Source organism: Octodon degus, unplaced genomic scaffold, assembly GCF_000260255.1.
Source record: "Octodon degus isolate 3935 unplaced genomic scaffold, OctDeg1.0 scaffold00019, whole genome shotgun sequence".
In the NCBI taxonomy this organism is placed as follows: Eukaryota; Metazoa; Chordata; class Mammalia; order Rodentia; family Octodontidae; genus Octodon; species Octodon degus.
In genome coordinates this window covers 22,437,946-22,458,898 of record NW_004524595.1, presented here as the reverse complement: position 1 = coordinate 22,458,898, position 20,953 = coordinate 22,437,946, and the positions used below count along the sequence as shown (strand labels likewise).

The 20,953-nt window shown below is 40.6% G+C and overlaps 2 protein-coding genes across 3 annotated transcripts in view; one reads left to right on the top strand and one right to left on the bottom strand.

The window, feature by feature from the left end:
- Paics (phosphoribosylaminoimidazole carboxylase and phosphoribosylaminoimidazolesuccinocarboxamide synthase) overlaps positions 1 to 11,729 on the bottom strand; it is a 44,023-nt gene extending 32,294 nt beyond the window's left edge. For both annotated transcript variants that reach the window (XM_023710902.1, XM_004627527.2), the window contains exons 1-8: positions 11,509 to 11,729; positions 7,951 to 8,148; positions 5,724 to 5,902; positions 3,731 to 3,910; positions 3,518 to 3,631; positions 2,958 to 3,041; positions 1,719 to 1,899; positions 77 to 130 (exon numbers count right to left, since the gene is read on the bottom strand). In XM_023710902.1, coding sequence (XP_023566670.1) covers positions 77 to 130; positions 1,719 to 1,899; positions 2,958 to 3,041; positions 3,518 to 3,631; positions 3,731 to 3,910; positions 5,724 to 5,902; positions 7,951 to 8,148; positions 11,509 to 11,524 — 1,006 coding nt within the window. In that variant the 5' untranslated portion in view covers positions 11,525 to 11,729. The remainder of the gene's footprint in view (positions 1 to 76; positions 131 to 1,718; positions 1,900 to 2,957; positions 3,042 to 3,517; positions 3,632 to 3,730; positions 3,911 to 5,723; positions 5,903 to 7,950; positions 8,149 to 11,508) is intronic.
- A 454-nt stretch (positions 11,730 to 12,183) lies between these two features.
- The window catches only part of Ppat (phosphoribosyl pyrophosphate amidotransferase), a 44,356-nt gene continuing 35,586 nt past the window's right edge, over positions 12,184 to 20,953 (top strand). Inside the window, exon 1 of the mRNA XM_012513852.2 lies at positions 12,184 to 12,444. Within this exon, the coding sequence (XP_012369306.1) occupies positions 12,317 to 12,444 (128 nt within the window). The 5' untranslated portion in view covers positions 12,184 to 12,316. The remainder of the gene's footprint in view (positions 12,445 to 20,953) is intronic.

Genomic DNA, 20,953 nt, shown 5'->3' with positions numbered 1-20,953 from the left:
TCCTGAGCTCCCCAGTCTGATGTGAGGGGAGGACAGCTGATAACTGGATATGCAGTGTTACCAGACATCACTGGGCCTAAGCCATTGCTTCTGCCCGCCACTGCCACGAACACAGTTGGAATGCCATCCCCTAAGGCAACGCAAAGATTATCAACAGGTTAGACATTACAAAGGTGTTATGGTTGGTACCCCCAAAGCCTCATGCATCAGAGGATTTCTTCAGAGGTGGTTATATGAGATTGATTCATAGTGCAATACTGGGACTAAAGGGCAGGGAGGGTAAATGCTGTTTCAGGGCAACTAGTGGGATCAATATTGCCCTAGTCCTGGCAGATGATACAAAAAGGACAGAAAGAGGCGGGTCAGCTTTCTCTTGTTGCTTTTGCTGTCTTCCACAGCTATACACTGTTGCCCTTGTGCTATGTGCCACCTTTCTTTGGAGCCAGCCAATTATGAATTGAAACTTTTGCAAACTGTGAGTTAAATAAACCTTTCCTCCTTTAACTCTTTTTTTTTTTTGGCAGAACCGGGTATTGAATTCAGGCCCTTGCGCTTGCCAGGGAAGCGCTTATTCTACTGAGCCATCTCCCCAGCCCCTCCTTTAACTCTCCCCCTGCTTAACTCTTGACTGTCCGGTATTTTGTCTCAGCAACAAGTAACAGACAAAAGAGTTGCAAGATATGTTTTAAGAAGCCCTTTATGTTTTAAATTCTTGAATAGTGTTCTGTGGAAAAAGCATTAGAAGTTCACTATTATAAATATTTTCAATATATAAGGTCCACCAAAGTGAAGAACAAAACCAGCTGAATGGGTATCTTTTATGCTGAGTGGTCTCTGAAATAGGGTACAAGAAGATTCACTTAACAGTGACTAGAGGTTTAGAGCCCCTACTTGAAACAAGATTTGAAGACAAGTTTAATAGTATACAGGGGCTACTGCAGTAGTTTAGCATGCATAAAGCCCTGGGTTCAATCACCAACACTGACTCCTTCATATTTTTAGACCCCTCATAGTATCTCTAAAGCATTTCATTCTTTGGTAAATTTATAAATTATCTGTTTCCTAAAGCAAAGATTTATAATTTAAAATTTGATATATTTGCACTGCTAAGAGAAGTTCCAGCCTTCATTCATTAGCTTATTAAAAGAGGTTGAGACCCAACCCTTGCCCCCAAACACCTACCTATACTCCTGTAACAATTACCTTCAGAGTATTGTCAGTCCATTTGAAGGTACCTAGCTAGCTGTACACCCAGGCTTTTGGTATTTTAGATCAATGCTATACTTTCCTTATGTGCTGTACTCTGGAGCTGACTTAACTTCATGTGTGACTGCCTCCCAGGCAAGCTGGCCCATTAAAGATCCCCTAGAGGACCTGCTGTTGTAGCCTTGTGCATCCTGTAAATGATATGGGGCTTATTTTGCGTTGGAACAAATTAGAAACAATGCTCAAGGGGGTCCTGATTAGGGAAAGACATCAGAGGTCCTCACACTTCTAATCCATTTCCCTTTATCCTTGTGTCTTCAGTTCTTTTTCCTTGCTACTTTTAGAGCATTTTATGATTTTTGAAGGACATGATCAAGAGTTCAGATCACAGTTTCTCTTTAGAAATATGGAAAAAGCTCTTTTTCAGCAATCTTAGTCTAAAATACATGTTTTGTTTTGTTTTTTTCCCAAAACCAGAAATAGCTGAATTATTCTAGTTATCTGAAGTTTACCTTCATATTCAGCTTTAATCCTCAGAGTTTCATCTGGGCCTTTATGGGCAGATGTTACTCGAAGTTCACAGGGAATCCCGTAATTTCCACAAGCCTTCTTGATTTTTTCACAGTGACCAAGATCAGAAGTTGAGCCCATCAACACTACAACTCTGCACTGGCTTTCTGATTTCAGAAGCAACTAGAAAAGAAGTCATGGATATGAAAAAGAACAAAAAGACAAAAATGAATATAAGCACATTTAAGAACAATCAATTTAGAGTACAGCTTGTAGTAAAATTAATTCAACACAATATTTTCTTTCTTAATATACTAGATTTAAGAACAAACAAAATGGTACGTGACTTTTTTTTTGGCCAGTTCAGCCTGCCCTGAGGGTGGGGCTGGAATGGCATGTGGTGGCAGAGATTGAACCAAGGTCCCCTATGCCTGTCTAAGCAGGTGCTTTAGTCTGATGAGCTAGTTATCTTGCCAGCCTTGGTAGGTGACTTTTATATACCCCCCAACTATTTGTTTTTGTTACCAGGAATTAAACTTATGACCTTGTGCTTGCCAGCCAAGTCTTGTGCCACTGAGCTAAATCCCCAGCCCAACCTCCATATATTTAAAGGAAAGTGGTCTTTATAATGAAACCCTAACCGATAAACAAGACTGTTAGTCAGCTAAGTTTATATTTACTTATCTACAGCCACACCGCACTCAATGTGCTTGATCTTATCTCAGAAGAAGGGTCACACCTGGTTAGTGCTTGGTTGGCAGATAAATTATGTTTACTACCATAACAAACTCCCAACATTTTACATAGCGGCAGAGAAAGGCTAAGGATGTAGCTCAGTGGTAGAGCACAAGCCTCTCACACATGAGGCCCTGGGTTCAATCTCTAGCATCACAAAACCGAAAAATGTTACAGAGAGTTCACCCATTCCATGTTATAGGACTCTAAATGGCAGTGAAGAGGTGGGTAGGAAAGACAGTTTCTCTTGTTGGGGCAGTGCAGAGGCAAGACCCTTGAAGCCAGGGCTGGGGAGGAATGTACTGGTCAGCTCAACAGGGACTTCCACTATACTGGTAAGGATAGTCTATCCAGTATGATTCCTAAAGGGGCTCTTCACTTTCAAAGTCACTGGGGGGAAACAAATTAAAAAGGTAAAAGATAAGCACTATACCTCCATACATTTTATTTTGAAATAAGATTTTTTAGAAGAAAAACCCAACACAGGTTTACTTCAGAAGGATTACCTGTACTCTCTCTGCAACCCATTCAAAGTTCTTCTTTACCATCTGAAGCCCTTCAGGGGTTACTTCCTTGAGGTCACGGTAAGACTAGAAAATGACATGTAAAGTTTAGAAAACAAAGTAATTTTTGCTCTCTGAAATTGGTTTCTGAGTTCTGAGTAGGGATGGTAAGGAGACCTATCTGAAGATGCACCTCAGTCTTCAAATTTATTTTCTGAACTACAGTAAATTAAAATTTTATTTTCATTCAAGGTGAAGTGCTTTTTATGCTATTAAGAATAAAGTAAATCTTGTTTTAATTTTGTTAAGAAATAACAGATACAGGACCAGGTAAGATTTGGAAAACCGGGTATACAAGTTCCAAGTTTACTTACTCTTATTAATTGTGAACACTCAGCCTCTCAGAACCTTAGTTTTAGCTAGTGAAGCAAAGCTATTATTTGCTCTATTATTGTTGTAAGCATCTATGAAGATAATAAAAAGATAATCTGGCTAAATTTTCTATCCTCTGCCCGAATAGCTGGGCTTACAGGCAAGTGCCATATACCTGTGTACTGACTGACCTGTTTGTCTTTCTGCTGGCTTCGATCTCCTGATGGCCAGAGTCTCCAGGAATCATTATCAATAACATCAGCGAGAACAATTTCTTTGGTAGTCACATCAACACCAAATTCAATCTAGAAACAGTATAATACCAAAGAAAAACTTAATAAAACTATACTAATAATGGTATTTCTTAGTTATAATCCTTAATTTCAAACTCCTTTTATCTGTACCTTCATATCAACCAGTGTACAGTTCTGGGGCAACCAGGATTTCTCCAGTATTTCAAAAATGGCTTGTGTAGCATGACTCATGACATCCACTTCAGTTTGGCCTATAACAAGTCCAGCAAAGCAAAATTTTGCAGCAATTAGCTGTTCTTCAGACCACTGTGGATCATTATTAGCATCATCCTGAGAATAAAGTACAGTAGTACAATTAATCTAAATCTGTGAACCTTTCAGAAAAACTGACATCTTCTACACGTAACAGGAAGGTCAAAACACATTCTAATCAATCAAATCTTCCCAAAATTGTTTTTATAACCTCCTGACCTCATTTTTTATAAGGTCTTATAAATTCTTAACATTTCTTTTTGAGACACAATTTGACTATGCAGCTTAGGCTGGCCTTGAACTCAGTATTTAGTTAAAGCTGGCTTAAAACTTGAAGCAGTCCTGCCTTGGCTGCCCAAATACTGGTATTGCACCCATGTGCCACTAAACCCAACAGGAATACAAATCTTTAGCAACATAATTTGATACTTCAAAAGATGTCAAAGAAGGTAGTAAAAATTCGAAATTATTTTAAGAAGTGTCCCAATTTTATATGATTTTTTAATGGAGACAGGGTCTTCCTATGGATCTTGACATATAAGACAAGTTATGCAACGCCCTTTTTAAAAGATGCAAAACTGTCATTGCTTCTCAAGTAGATCTATGCATAGTACTATAAGTCAAGATGAAAAGGGTGAAGTGACTTAAAGATAGCCTCTAAAAATTCTATACTAATTATTCTTACATCCTTATGATACAAACTATTTCTGCTTACAGAGACACTGCTGGTAGTCACATACATTTCACTAATCACTAAGTTAAAAGGTTTCAACTTAATATTTTTTAAAAGACTGATATTGCTAAATTCCCAGGCCAGCCATAAACCTGTTATCTTTCTGCCTCAGCCTCCCAAGTACTAAGATTACTGGCAAGAGGCACCACAGTGGGTTTCAACTGTAAAATAAAAAAAAAAAAAAAAATTATTTTTTTCCGTATTTTAGGGAAGGGTCTACAGGGTATTCAGGGTTTCACTACTACATCGGACTTGTAGTGCACACCACCATGCCATCTCAACTGGAGTCTCAGTGCGCAGCAGGGTGGGGCTGTCACGGCAGGCCCGGGGATCAAACTCCAGGCCAAAATATTACTTTCCTTTCATTTAAATTTGTTCATTTGGGGGGCCTGGCCGTAGCTCAGTCCTTTAAGTGGCTGCTTCCACAAAGCTGTCAGCCTCAGGTTGCTGGAGTTCGAACCTCACACCTCTCCCGCTGGCCAAAAGTGCCCTGAAGGCATTCGAGGAACAAAAAATAAATAAATAAATAAGTAAATAAATTTGTTGATTTCAGGGCCAGAGAGATGGCTCAGTGGAATAAGCGCTTCCCTGGCAAGCGCAAGGGCCTGAATTCAATCCCCGGTTCTTCAAAAAAAAAAAAAAAAAGAGTAAATTCGTTCATTTCAAGGTGGGCTTGGTGGCATATGCCTATAATCCCAACTGTCATGGGGCCTAGATAGGACTGTCACAAGTTCAACACCTGCCTGGGCTACATAGTGAGACCCTATCTCAAACAAAACGAAACAAAACATGTTTATTTTATTAGTCAAGTTTGTCTAAAGGTAAGTATATCTTCAAAATCTCATCTGGGCATGGTGGCCCATGTCTGTAATGCCAGCATTCAGGAGACTGAGTCAGGAGGATCACTGCAAGTTCGAGACCAGTGTGGGCTATAAAGTGAGCTCAAGGCCGGCCTGAAGTGTAGTAAGATTCTGCCTCAAAAACGCAAAATAATGTAAAACAAAACACTTTTCATCACTAATGGAAGTATATTTTATTGACATAAACTTCAAGAGTAATATTTGTAGTAGCAGATACTTCAATGTTTAAATATTTTGGGTTCATAGCTACAAGTTTTCTGCTACATTAGAGTAAGAGACATAAGCACAAAATAATTACCTTGAAAAATAGCTCAACTTTAGGTGGGTAAAACTTAAATCCTTCCTTGACGCCAGGATTTCTTTTGAGAAAAGAACCAGTTGCTATTCTTCTGCAAACCCATTCAATTGGAATCATTTCACACTGGGGTGCAATGAAAGCTGTCTCTCCACATTTTTTGGTGAAAGCAGTTTTGATACCTATACATTGATTGCAAAAGTTAAAAAGCATTGGAATTTTACTTAAGGTAGATAGGGGCACAATAAAACTGTACTTTTATAAGACACAAACCCAAAACCTCTAGCAAAAACAATTTTTTAACAGAGAAAATAGGAAAACAAAACAAAAGGTCTCATGCTAGACAAGTGCTCTACCACTATAATATACTCCCATGTCTTTTACTTTTTCTGATGCTACATATCAAATGTGGGCCTTGTGCATGCCAGGCAAACACTATACCAATGCGCTATACCTCTAGTCATCCAAGCCTCTTTTAATGTCTAAAACACATAATCCTTGAAAAAAAGGCATCCATCAGGTAGGAGCAAGGATGTAACAGCAGCTCTGTGGAACACCGAGGTGAGTATTTATCCTACTCCCTTTGCTTATGCAGATTGTTATTGAAAAACTAACGTAAGGCTCTAACTTGTATTGATACTTAGTTTGGAAGCTATTTGCAGCAGGTGTTTAGATACTTACATGCCAATGCCCAGAGGTATTAGAAAACACAAATACCAACAAATGTACAAAATGTAGCATAGATATATAATAGAATGGAGCTAGGCGTGGTGTGATGACTGTAATTCTAGCACTGAGGCAGGAGGATTGCAAATTTCAGTATAGTCTAGGTAACTTAGTGAGACCTTGTCCCAAATACAGAAAGGACTGGAGGTGTTGCTCAGTATGAAGATCTTGGACTTTATCCCCAATAAAATATAAACACACACAAATAGATACATTAATTTTATAAGATGGTATCAAAACTGCTTTCACCAAAAAATATGGACAGCTTTCATTGCACCCCAGTGTGAAATGATTCCAATTGAATAGTGGTGAATCTTCAAAACACTATGCTGGCTGGGGAGATAGCTCAGTAGAATAAGCACTTGCCTGGCAAGCACAAGGTCCTGAGTTCAATCCTCAGTTCTGCCAAAAAAAAAAAAAAAAAAAAAGACTAACTTTTAACCAGGGAGATGGCTCAGTGGAATAAGTGCTTGCCTGGCAAGTGCAAGGTTCTGAGTTTGATCCCTAGTACCACCAAAAACTATGCTAAGTGAAATAAACCGGAAAGTATTCCAAATACCTATCAGATACTTATAAAAGGAAAATTTGAGGAACAGAAAATAGAGGTTACTAGGGACCCCAGGAAAATGAAGAATGGATAATTATTGGGTAATAATTTTGTTTGGGGTGAAAATGTTTTAGAAATAAATAGTGGGATAAGTAAGCAAGTGACTTAAATCAATCCCTAACTAGGGACAGTTAGTACATCCTTGGCTTTATGAGATCTTATCTCTTAGGTGTATCATATCTGCTCATTTGCCTATCATGCTTGAAAGACTAGTATCCTATTGTTTAAATATAAACAAGAACTCAGGGAGCACTGAGCCTAGTATCTGGCCCTTTCAGTTTTTTTTTTTTTGCGGAACCGGAGATTGAACTCAGGCCCTTGGGCTTGCCAGGCAAGCACTCATTCTACTGAGCTATCTCCCTGGCCCCTAGCCCTTCCTTTCAGTTTTATTCCTAAAATAGGATCTTTAAGAGGAACCAAACTTATAATCAAATTATGGTAATGATTTTCTGGGAGGTAGCAATGATTAAACTTAGCACCTCTGTGATGAGCTGTACCCCTGGCCAAAACTCAATTCCTATTAAGGTTGGTTTTAGGGAGACTGCATGTATTTATTAGCACTTAAAGACTCTATGCAGCTTGATGGAATTCTTAATCTATCTCCTAAAACTAAACTGTTCGGAATTCTTTTTTAGAAATTTTATATATAACTGTATAGCATTTATTAGAGCTGCTCAAAAACATGATAGGCTTGGAGAAGAAAGCTGCAAAGGGAATACTTGAGAAAGGCTGGAGCCATTGCAGTTACTTCAAGACCAAGTAAAATGTTACACTGGGGTATGACTTGATTTTAATTATCTGAGTTTGCTAGCTGTTAATCCAAATAACAACATCTCTCCATAAAAGTGGTCAGATATGCAGGAAAGAGGACGAGGAGTCTGAGGGTAAGCTACTTACCTGCTTCCTGTAACAACTGGAAAACACAACTGGTAATCTTGTTGGAGATGGCGGCTTTCCCTTCCAGGTGATTCTTTCTGGCTGCATTTCCGGCTGTGATCTGGTCCTTGGACTGCAGCAGGACTTTCCCTGGGCTGTCTAGCAACTCATAGACTTCTTTTGTTTTTCCCTCATAGAGCTTTTTGCCAACGTTCAACACTGGACAAGTAAAACAGAGCTGTACTATATTTCAGGAAGAAATTTTCCCCAGGACTGAAGAGTAAATCAGCTAAAATGATGACTCACACAATTAAGTAATAATAAAAATTAAATCATCTGCATAAAACACTCAAGCTATTTTCTCACTCATATAGTTTTATGAAAAATTAAATCAGGAAACTAAGAATCAAAAAGATTGAGGTCATACAGCTACAAATACTAAATCTGATAGCACTTTCCACTATTCATGTTTTTCTAACTGCTGAAATGAGATAGAATTTAATTTAGCCTGCTTGCATCCAACACCCCCTCCCCCATTAACCTTTTCTGTTCATTTAACACTGAAAACTGAAAAAAATGAGCACAGACTTATCTAAGACTTGCAGAAACTGCTATTTGCACTCTCACAAAGATCTGAGAGGCGGAGCTTGTGCAGTACTATAAATGGGTGGGCAGGGGCTGTAAACACAGGCTCACTCAGCTTGCTTATCACCAAATTCCTAAGAGGCCACACACTTTTGGTCCATGGCCCAGGGATTAGGAACCCCTTCTTTAAATTACCCAGAGAATGAGGTGGCACTTAATCCCCTTCTTACAAGGCAGTTTTCATGTAATTATAGCCACTTTCAGTTTATAAACAGTCACTATTTTGCAAAGCCTCAACACACTACTCAAGGGTAATTAAATTTGTGTCTTCTAGATTGCAATCCTAATTAGCTCCAGGTAAATGTAATCTTTCTTCTCAAACAGGCTGTTTTACTCTTGGCTCATAGTAGTTGCAATCTAGTATAATAGTTGCCATTATAAGGCATTTAATTTAGAGCACACATCCCTATCTTCCTAATTGGCTGTCTAGACTCACTAACCAGGTTTAAAAAGCTCCAGGATCTAGTCTCAACTTAGTGCTTCAAACACTTATTTGTTTCCTTTCTACAATTCCACTTTCCTTAATTTTTTATGTTTTTCAGGCTGGACATACTGTTCCCTTCCTGCCCATCTCATTTCTCATCCTTCAGGCCTCATAAATCATGTTGATTGAGTTTAGACTTTATCCTAAAAGCAACAATGGAGCTTTTGAGCACTGATGTAAAATAGTAAGATCTGTATTTTAGATCAGGATGGTGACTGTGGCAAGTGAGATAGAGGTGGATGGAAGGAACAAAACCAAAATCTGGGAGACCAATTCAGGATGCTACAGGGTGTTCAGGGTCTCATCACTAGATTGGACTTTTAGTGATCTGCCTGTTTACAGCCTCCCAAGAGCTGGGACTACAGGCACACACCACTGTGCCCAGTCTCAACTGCTGCCTCAGCGCGGGTCAGGGCCAGCACTCATGTGGTTCTGGTCTGTGTGAAGACCTTTTAAACATGGAAGAACAACCAATTCATTATTTTCTTTCTCTGATTTTTTGAGACAAGGTCTTGATAAACTGCCCAAGCTGATCCTCTATAAGTAAAAATAAAACCTAAGATGGTTATACTTTGGTTCAGGCTGTGTTGGTGGTGTGTTCCTGTGGACATTAAGTCCAAGTCAGCAAAAATTTGGCACACATGCACCTTGTTGGTCTCTGCACAAATAACAGACATAACTAAGGTTGAGGGTGGCTGGTATAAACAACCTAATAACCAAGATCGTTATGGGCACATCACCACTATTGGGCTGCTGCAAGAACTGGGGGTGGGGCCTGGGGACCACCATGTAAGTTTGAGCCGCTGAGCCCAGCAGCTGAGAATAAAGTCATGTTCAGAAATTTTTTCTTCTCCTCCTCCTCCTCTTTTTTTTTTTTTTGGCAGAACTGGGTATTGAACTCAGGCCCTTGTGCTTGCCAAGGAAACACTTATTCTACTGAGCCATCTCCCCAGGCCCTACATTCAGAAATTTCAATGATTCTTTGTCTCATCTTCAGGTCACCAGCCTCTAAAGTGAACCTTCCCAGTCTAAAGTGACAAGACACTCTCCTGTCTTGGACTCCTAAGTAATGGGACTACAGGCTGGTGCCACTGTGTGCTGCAAAAGCTGATTTATCCTCTATAAGTGAAGGATAAAAGAGGCAAGAGTCAGGAATGGTGCCAGAGTGCTGAAACATTTAAATATACTAAAATAGAGCAAGCAAAATTTGTAACTTCTGCTTCTCTTTTTGCGGAATTGTTGTACCTATGCATCACATAGGGTGCATAGGCACAAAAAACAAACATAAGAGATATACATCAAAATGATATACAATTACAAATGAACTCAAAAGAGATTGATAAGGACTGGTTCATGGAACCTAAAGTTAAGCCTTGAAAAGTAATAATTTCCAGACAAAAGTTAATATTTTAAAGAGATTGTGGCCAGGAGAAACAGCTCAGGGGCATAAAGCGCCCGCCTGATAAGCCCAAGGCCCAGTGTTAGATTCCCGGTACTGCAAGGAAAAAAAAAAAAAAAAAAGACTGTGCTGTCTAAAAGGTATCCATTAAATACATGTGGCTATGAATACGAACCATATTCAATGTGATAGTAAAGAACAGAAGCTAATTTTGAGGAAATGTTTTGTGGAAACTACAGAAATGACATTAAAAAAATTAAATCAAGGTGAAATCTTGAAAGATTCTAGAGAGTTTTACCAGTTTAGAGGTACAGTACCCTGACTACAGAAAAAGTTCTGGCCTTGATGTTGCGGAGTATAACCTAAAACTTTGCGTTGAATCTGAAACTTTAAAAACTAAACACAGGGTCTCTTTCTATATGGAAAGTAATGCAATGGTTTGGTTTATTACATCTAGAAATTGCTGTGGCTGGAACCAATGTTTCATCAGCATACCTAGAAGAACGTACTTCATGGAAGACCTGACCACTCAGGGTCACAAAATGACTACTCAATTCTGCTAACTATCACGACAAAGTAAACCAAGGTTGCCAGGACAGTTTAGGAGTGCGAGCCACAATTGCATCAAAAAGTTTTTAAAAACTAAGTTCAAACTATGAAAAAACCGAGGAAGACTCTGCAAAAACTAATTTATCTTATGGAAAAGCAAGGTAATTCTGCAGAAAAGGTAAGCGTTAGAAGGGTCAACAATAGATTTCCATTATGTAATTGCTTCGAGGCCTGAACTTTCTGGCCTGCGCAATCTCTCCCCCTAGGTACCCCTTCACTCCGCTCCTCACCCGTCCCGGAGTAGTTGTGGGTTTATCACAGGGTTTGAGAGCTCCGGGTGCTGGGTGTCCCGGGCACGTCCCGCAGCCCCGGGGCCATGTGCTCACCCCACCCCGGGCCTACCCGCACTCCATCCCGAGGACCCAGGCCTGCGCGTTCTGCGCCGAACCCCGAAGAAAGGCGTGGGGCGCGAGAGTCCGCGCAGGCCGGGCGCGTGACTCACCCTCTGCTGTCGCCATAATCCCGAACAGGCTGAAGGAAGAGACCACGCTGGAAATCTAGGCTGAAACCTAGAAAATAGCGCGCGGAGAGGTCCGCGGGCCAGAGCGGGGCGGGGCGGCGCGGGCACGCCCCCACGTACCCCAGCGAAGTCACGTAGGGCTCCTGGCCCAACGAAAGGGGGCGTGGGAGCGAGGCCCGACTCGGGGAGGGGCGCTGTCCCCCCAGGCTCCCCGCCGCGCAGGCGCGACCCCGCCCCCGGCCCGTCCGTCGGGCGCCACTCCAGGAAAGGAGAAAAGTGGCGCGCACTGGCGGCCCCTCCCTGCCCGGCAGAGCCCGGGGGTCCCTTTTCGTCAGCAAGAGCAGCTCCTGTGATGGAGCATACCAAGTCTGGCTGGGGGGGAAGCAGGACGGGGTGGGGACGTGTAAAATTTACACCTTCTAAGAGAAATGTCATTACTCTCATCTCTCAGTCTTGGATGTTGGAAAATAACGGAGGTTTCCACGTGCAGAAAAATTAGCCTTCCGGGTGTGTGTGGGAGGGAAGGATCTAGCTCCACCTCTATAAAGTATGCGGCTCCTCCCCTCTTCCGCCGCTCTCCCTCTGTGGGGGGCCCCGGGAGGCGGGGCGGGGCAAGCGGGCCACGCCCACTAGGGCAAGCGCGCCGCCGCAGTAGCTGTTGTCGAGCCGCGGGGAAGGAAGAGGCTGTCTCTGGTCCCAGTTTCGCTGGCGTAGGGACCGAGCCAGCAGCTGGTTGGTGCTTGGACCTCTGCCACGGCGGGCGGTTCCTCCACGTGCTTTCGGCGGCGACATGGAGCTGGAGGAATCGGGCTTTCGAGAGGCATGTGGCGTGTTCGGGTGCATCGCTTCTGGAGAGTGGCCCACGCAGCTGGATGTGCCGTATGTGATCAATCTAGGACTCGTGGGGCTGCAGCACCGGTGAGCAACAGGGTGAGGGCTGGAAATGGGGTGTGGGGCAAGGGCCTCTGCATCTCCGCCAGTCGCCTCCCGCGTGCAGTGTTGGGAGTCTCAGGAGCTCCCGGGAACCTGGAGGAGGGAGGTCTGTTACACAGACCTGTACCTGCTTAAGGCATGGTTGGGGGGGAGGGATTTTGCCGCCGTGAATTTAGTCCGTGTTGCTCACGCTTCCTGTCCCCGTTGCCCTTTAGGGACGCCACCACTCAGTCACCCCCTCCAAAACTGTGAACCTCTCCTGAGTCTGGCCAGTCTGTTGGGCTTGGGTTTGCTTGGACTAGCCAGATCAGGGAGGAGCCGACTCTAATCGCCCAAGCCTCGAGCTGTTCTTGTTACAGGCTTGTGTAGGGGTGGCGGCTGGTCCCAGTCCAGCTACACCTTGAGGTTTTCGCGCGGTGTCTCCGTCCAGCACAAGCTTTTGTTTGCAGAGCTATGAGCAGCTTGTGACTGACTTTGGAAGTAGTTACAGCTATGGGAACTGGAGGATCCTAAAGTTAAAACCCTGGAAAGCAGGATTAATTGATGTTCCAAAGGAACTACCATAGATCTCCTAAATTAAACCAAAACCATCACGGAATAGATTGATAGTTAAACATTTTAAATGATAAATGGTAGAGAACTTTGGTAGTAAGAGGTCAAAACTTAACTCCCTTCTTTAAAAGGGAAAAAAGGGAATGCCGTGTTTTTATTAAGATACACATTGATTTGGAAAAATTGGACATCCTTTGGAGATCAGAAATAGCAAACAAACAAAAAAACCCCACTTTACTCCCATGATCTATTTCTTTCTACCTTCTCTAACTGGAAGTTGATACAAATTACTTGGTTGGGATAAGAACCACAAGCCTGCTTTTGGCATTATTGAAGTATTGCAAAGTTTCTAAGGGCAACATAGTGGGCAAGAACATCTAGAACAGCTGAAGAACTTGGCAGTAACAGTAAGATGGGTGCAACTTGTATAACTGTACTCAACTGATTAGCTCTCCTAGCTCTCCTTCAGTGAAGTAATTTTTTTCTTTCAGAACCTCAAATACTTTAATATGAGTTTTAAGTAACTCAATCTGGGATGAATCCAAATAAAAAAATTTTTTTTCTTTTTTTTTGAGACAGGATCTTACGATGAAATTCAAGCTGGCCTCAAACTCAAAAGTGATCCTCTCAACTTGGCCTCCCTAGTGCTGGGATTATAGGCATGTGCCACCACCACACCCAGCCAAGAAGTATTTTACATTTGGATGCTCTTGAATTATTGTGTGTTGACTAATGGATTTCTCATTTCAAAAATTATTGCTGTATTATATCATAAGATCAAGGAGAAGTTAAATGCTGATTAGGTCATATATCTGAGCAGTGTTACAGTTTAGATCAGTGATGGTGAACCTTTTAGACCTTTCAATCATAGCCAAATAACAGCTCAATGCAGCACATGTCCTTTAGGTGCCCCACCACTGGCTTACGATCATTCTTAAATTTATTTTTAATATTCTTTTAGTGGGGAAGGAATGAACCTAGGGATCTTTAGAGTTACCAACTAGGAAATAGATGAGCTTTTGCTGGGCATGGTGGTACATACCTATAATCCCAGCACTTGGGAGACTGAGGCACGATTGTCATTGTGAGTTGGAGACCAGCATGGGCCACAAAGTGAGCTTAAGGTCAGCCTGAGCTGCTTAGTGAGACCTTGGCTCAAAGAGACAGTTGCTTAGTAAGTTCTTTTCATACTGATTTCTCTTCCCCTTTAAATATGTGTCTGAAGAAAAGGGGGTAATTTATTACTTAGATACTGCCACATAATTGCAATTCTAACACTGTAGGGAAATACTTTTATACTTGACTATAGTGTTTCTGTTTTTAAGTTGAATACATCTTAATTCCTAATTGTATGTACCTATTTTGTACAGTTGGTTTTCTGTGAAAGGATTATGAAGTTAGATAGTGCAAGATGGGTAATAGGATTGTGTGATAGTAAAACAATATTAAGTATAGGATTATGTGATAGTGAAACAGGATTCTATGAAGGTGATCATTTGACTAAACAAGTATTTGTTAGGAGACTGGTGTTCAAAACCGATCTCTGATACTTCAATTTGTTTTCAGCAACACTGGCAAAATAACACAGTAGTTTCTTGGAAACAAATGCCTTGGAAAATGATTTAAGATTTTACTAGTGTAGGTGTGGAGTCATTAAGGTAAATCAAGATGGGGGCTGGTTCTTGTTCCTGATCCTACTCAGTTTAACACTTTCAGTAAGTCTTTCCCCATTGGGAGAAATAACTTGAATTTGAAAATTACTTAAACTCTCGTATGTCTAGAAGACGTAATCGTTGCAGTAAAACCAGAGGTAAGGGCTAGTGGAAGATTGAGAAGTAATTGGGGCTAGGGGATGAGTATAGGAGGTTGAACCAAGAGCTTCACCTGCTAAGAACACATTCTACTGAACTGCACCCCTAACCCTAAGAATTAATGTACTGTATGTGGCGCTGAGTGAAGGAATGTTAAATCTGGAATCTTGGATAGATTCTTATAGCTTAAGCTGCGGTGAAATTAGTTATAGCCACACTAACCTGTTACAGATCACGGTCTGTTGCAGAAGGTTCCATTTCTACCTTTCCAATGCATTTCATTGAATGGTTAGCATTCAAATAACAGCTGAAACTTTGACTTTTCCACATTGTTGAAGGAATTTATCTTGTGTTGTTAACACAGAATCTTTCAGAAAATGAGTGTTCTATTACTTTTGCATTCTCTTTTTTGCTGTAGGCATGATCCTGATCTGAAAAATTTAGTCTGAGAGATAAGCAAATATCTGGAAGTTACAATATATGTGCCTTATATGGCAATCAGTTACTACATAAGGCAATCAGTTACTAAGCAGCCGTGTACTGGATATTGAATCCAGATGGGTTCATCCCATCTGTAATTCTTTTAAATAATTGTAGTGGCTGTTTGTGCTTTATTCCATAATTCTCATTTCCACTAAAGGAGATTTTAGCTCCTTCATTGTAAATTTTCTGTGGATGTGTACAAATGTGTTCCTACCAGATTCGTGTAATCACCAACTGCTTGTTTTGGTTCTAAAAGTATCAGTTTAGTAGTTTGTAAGTTCCGCACAAGCCAGACATTCTCTTGTACACCAGACATTTCCATATTGAAACCACAGTTGTATTATATGGAGAACAGAATGGCCTGTACATACAGTATTTGAAAATTTCATAAAAGGGTTTACTTAAATTTCATAAACTGGGGCTGGGGAGATGGCTTAGTGGAATAAGTACTTCCCTGGCAAGTGCAAGGGCCTGAGTTCAATCCCCGGTTCCGCAAAAAAAAAAAGTTAAAAAAAAATTTTTTTTTCATAAACTTTTCCCATGAGTCACTTGCTTAGGCCCTGTCGGATACTATGGTTTGTATGTGTTTTATCTGTTGGAAACGTGACCTTACTGTGGCAGTGTTGAGGTGATAGGATGAGGTGGGGCTTAGATGAAGGCATTTGGGGAAGCTAAGGCTTTCCAGTTGTGGACTCTGTGTGTGTGTGTGTGTGTGTGTGTGTGTGTGTGTGTTTGAGACAGGGTCTTCCTATGCAGTTCACGCCAGCCTTGAACTCACCTTGTAACCCAGGCTGGTCTGGAACTCACACAGATTCTCCTCCCTCAGCCTCCCAAGTGCTGGGTTTACAGGCATGTGCCGCCATACCTGGCTTAGTTATGGACTTTTACCCTCCCAAGCTAAGCTACTTAATAAAGTACTTGGCCTCACATATTTCGTTACAGCAATGTGAAATGGAACGACAATTTCACACTTGGTTAGTTTGAGATGAGCATGTCCTTTAGTGACTTACCACTTCCCTAGGTAGGAATTAAATTTAACAACCAATGAACATTTTGATTTCCTCAAGGCATAACAGAACCAAAAGATTCTACTGAATGTTTCTTCAGACAACACACTGAACTTCATCAGGTAAATTTCATAACTTTTTAGAAGAGGACATGATAGTGGGATGCTCTCAAAAAACAACCCAAAAAACTACACTTGCTAATTATAGATAGAACTGGTTATGATAGAGACAAAGTGTTCATATGTTAATATGTAAAGAATACGCTCAAAAAGAATGAAAAGTATACTAAATGCATAAACCAGCAGCATAATTATTTATAGTTACTATTAAGTATTGCATACTGTATATAATTGTTGGTTCAATTTATCTCAATATGAGGGTCAAAAATTTTATCTTAATCCAATTTTGTTTGTTTGCTTAGTTGGGTTTTTTTTTTTTTTTTAATGAAACCATGGATTGAACTCAGGCCCTTGCACTTGCCAGGGGAGTGCTTATTCTACTGAGCCATCTCCCCAGCCCCTATCTTAATCGATTTTTGACCACTTTGTTCTAAAACTTGTAAGGCTGACTTGTTTCAATCCTTCATTAGGAGCCAGGGAGATAGGTCGGTAGAATAAGCGCCTGCCTGGCAAACGCAGGTTCCTGAGTTCAATCTCCGGTACAAAAAACAAACAAAAAACCTTCGTTAGACTTTCCGTTTGTGGTATTGGGGATAGAACTTTACCACTGTTCTACATTCTCAGCCTTATTTAAAGACAGGGTTGTTAAATTGCCAGGACTGGCCTTGAACTTGAGATCCTCCTTCCTCATCCTCCCAGTTAGTTGAGAACACAGGCATGCACCACCACACCCAGCACTAACTTCTTTTTAACAAGTATAAATAGGGCTCCTCCTGTAACATGGTCTCTACCAACCTAGGTATAATAGGGAAGCACTTAGGGTAATACACAGTGGAGATCTACCATACATCCACTTATAAGAACATATAGTATACATTTTATTCCCATTTCCCAGTATCTAGTATACATTTTGGTCTTTATTTATGCTTGAGACATTTGTAACTAAATGGATGCACCTAGAGACTATGCTCTTAGGTGAGATCTGGCACACATGTTTAAATAAAATGTAAGAATATCTATTAGACCGCAAATATCAACTTAACATTTAAAATTGAACAATTTAGACCCTTTGCCATCCAGTGATACTTTGTGGTGTGGTGGGACTGCCCACTTTTTCTGAGGTAGTAGTCATGGTGTCTTCCTCTGCTAGAAAACAGAGTAGCAATTTAAATATGTCTACAAAGCTCTCATCATCTCCTACAGTTAAAGATTATGCTGAAAAACTGGGACTGATTCCACATTCAAAGCTCTAACCTTGAAGCCAAAAGCATTTGCTAATGTAAACCAAATTTTTAAGTGACCTTGTACAATGTATCCCACTCAAAATCTTGGAAGTATTCTGTTAAACTTAGTTGCAGGGTGTACTTGGGAATATGACATCCCTTTTAGACCCAAGTTGGTAACATCTTTCACTGTTACGTTTTAGGGCTTGATAGTAAAGGCCCTTGTGTCTGCCTTCATTTCACCCTTATTGTAACTTAGAATTGTTCCTCTGCAGAAAGAAGACAAAGATTTAGTGGTTTAGTAGTTTTCATACTGAGAAATTAAGAACTTTCAATGATACAAACAGCCTGCTGCCGGATGGGAGCCATTGGTTTGCCACCACTTTTTCTGTTTATATTCAACCAGAAGAGTTTGATGAGGCCAGTTAAGACAATGAAGAACTATAAATACACATAGGTTTAATCTGTTGTCCCAGTAGGTTATTAACTTGGAGGAAGTATCTGTATACTTCTTGTAATTCTGAGGTCAAGTCTAGAAAAGTATGATAGTACTATACTCATTTCAGCTCTACCTTCCTGTATATAGGGACACTTAAAAATAATTACATAGTAAGGTGACTTAATACTTTAAATAATTTAGAGGTCTATGAAGTTTTTTCAGAAGGGACTTTTTTTGTCTTTTTTTTTTTTCTATTTTCTTTTTTGGTACAAGAAATCAAACTCTGGGCCTCATGCTTGTTAGGCAGGTGCTGTGCCACTGAGCTACATCCCTGGCCCTAGATGCCTGTGAAGTTGATTACGGTGTAATACTAGACAATGGTTTGTATTAACAGGCCAGTAAGGTAAAATGTATTTCTGGTCCTTATTCTCAGTACTGTTGTATAAAATTGACATGAATACTCAACAGTTGCTTCTGAGGAAAATGCAAGGTTAGATTTCCGCAAGATTCTGTTTATGACATTTTTAGCAACAGATTAATATGTAACTTATTGTGTATTTTTTTAAATACATACAGTTAATGTTTCATTAATGTTGAGTCCACAGAAGGTTGTTTTTTTTTCCATCTGCTATGTCATAGCCTTCTTGCTAGTAGGAACACTAGCCAGGTACACTTGGGGGCATTTTAAACAGCAAGAATCACTCCCAAAAGCTACAAAGTTTAAAAAAGACTGCATCAAAAAGGATCCTGATTGACAGTGTGAGAGTTGACAGTGTTCCTTACTTGACCTCAACTGGGAGTGTGTACTCCAGGCGACTCAGGTTTCCGTGCTGCCCTATGCGTGTCCACGGATGACCCCGAAAACCCTGCAAGTGTTGATTACGCCATTGCAAACACATTGTGGTGAGTAGACAAATTCACAGACACAGAACCTGTGAAGAATAGTCAGCTGCTTCTGACTGCAACAACAAAGCTATGGTAATGTAATACATTGTTAAACTGTCTTTTTGCAGAAAAGTAGCAATTCTTAAAGTAAAAAATTTCTTGTATATAAAGAGAAAAATCAAAAGGAAAGAAAATAATGGGATCTCCTATGAAAACATCAGCCAAAACTGGTAGAGTCCCTAGGTGGGCTTCCGTAGCACTGGTAAAAGTAGAGGGGGCGTGGCAGGCAAGGTGCACTCAGCAGTGCTCTCTAGTTACTGGCAGGAATATCAAGTGATACAGTCACTGGGAAGTGGGTAGTTCCATAAAAAGCTGAAGATACCTTATAACCCAGCAATTTCATTCTGTTGGCTGAGTGCTCATGTAAACAGTGTTCATATAAAAACATTCTTCATATAAAAACAGGTACCTTGGAAAAACACTGGCATTTCCTAAAAAAACTTCAACAGCAATTTCACTTCTTTTTTTTTGTAATGAGGAACTTTATTTTTATTTTTATTTTTTTCCCATAATTTTATTGAGAAACAAATAGCAGTGAGACAGTTTCAAACCAAATTGGTAGGACAGTTTCAATAATTAACACATTGCATACATTCTTCCTAGTGGTTAATTGCTGTACAAGATGCGGACATGATATCCCAATTTCACTTCTCTATATCCAAAAATTGAGAATAGGGCTTCACATAGTTGTTTACCCTTTCATCAGCAGCATTTACAACAGAAAGTTGGAAAACTCATTGATAGATGAGTGGAGGAACAAAATGTATGTCCATGTAGTGGGATATTAGGTTTTAAAAGAAAAATTCCAGTTTATACTATACCATGGATGAACTTTGAAGATATGCTAAGTGAAATAAACCAGACAACAAAAGGGTAGGTAATCATATGATACTGTTTCATGAGGTACCTACAATGCTCAAGTAATAAAAATGGAAAGTAGAGTAATTGTTACAACAGGCTGGTGGGAGAGGAAAGTGATCAATTATTCTTTTTTTTTTTTTTTTGCAGAACTGGAGATTGAACTCAGGCCCTTGCACTTGCCAGGCAAGTGCTTATTCTACTGAGCCATCTCCATGGCCCACAATTATTTAATATATGCAGATATTTAGTTTACAGGGTGAAGAAGTTCTGGAGATAGGGGTGAGATGGTTGTATGACAGTGTGTGTCACTAAACTAGGTACTTAAAAATGGGTAAAATGATAATTTTACTTTATATGCACTTAACTACAGTGAGGGGCAAACACTAGTATCATAGCAGCAGTATTTGTAAGAGCCTAAATGTATGAATAACCAAATGTTCGGCAATCAGTGAAGAAGAAAACAAAGTACTGTTGTGTGTTTGTAGCTTTCAGACCAGACAAGTCCATAGAGACACAGTAGGTTGTGGTTGCTGGGAACTGCAGCAGAATGGTCATGCAATGAGTTTCTTCTTGGGGTGGTCAGTGTATTCCCAAATAATATGCTCCCATGTTTATAGACTTTCAACTGAATGAATTTGTTAAGTTATCTTTTAAAAAGCAGTGGAGGAAAAAAAAAAAAAAAGCAGCGGAGGAAGTGTTTGAGAATAGAATACAAAAGGCAGGTAGAATGAAGACAGGCCAAGTGCGGAGACTATGCAGTGACCCTGTGAGTAAGGGAACTAAGGAAACTGAACCACCATGCTGTGAGTACTCAGGCCTGCTCTGTGATATCAGCTGTGTCACCACCTAGGCACTGTATGCTGGAGTTGCTGTCCACATGGTTGAGTAAATCATTGGCCCTGCTCCTCTCAGAGTTCTAATCCTCTCATCAGGCTTTCTGGGGGTGAGTGTCCACCCTGAGGCTGACCAGGAACTCACCCGGTGTGGCCTTATCAGCATAATAGACCTCTGTCCCTGGAAGTCCCAGATGGTTTTGAAGCTCTTTCAGGAAAGG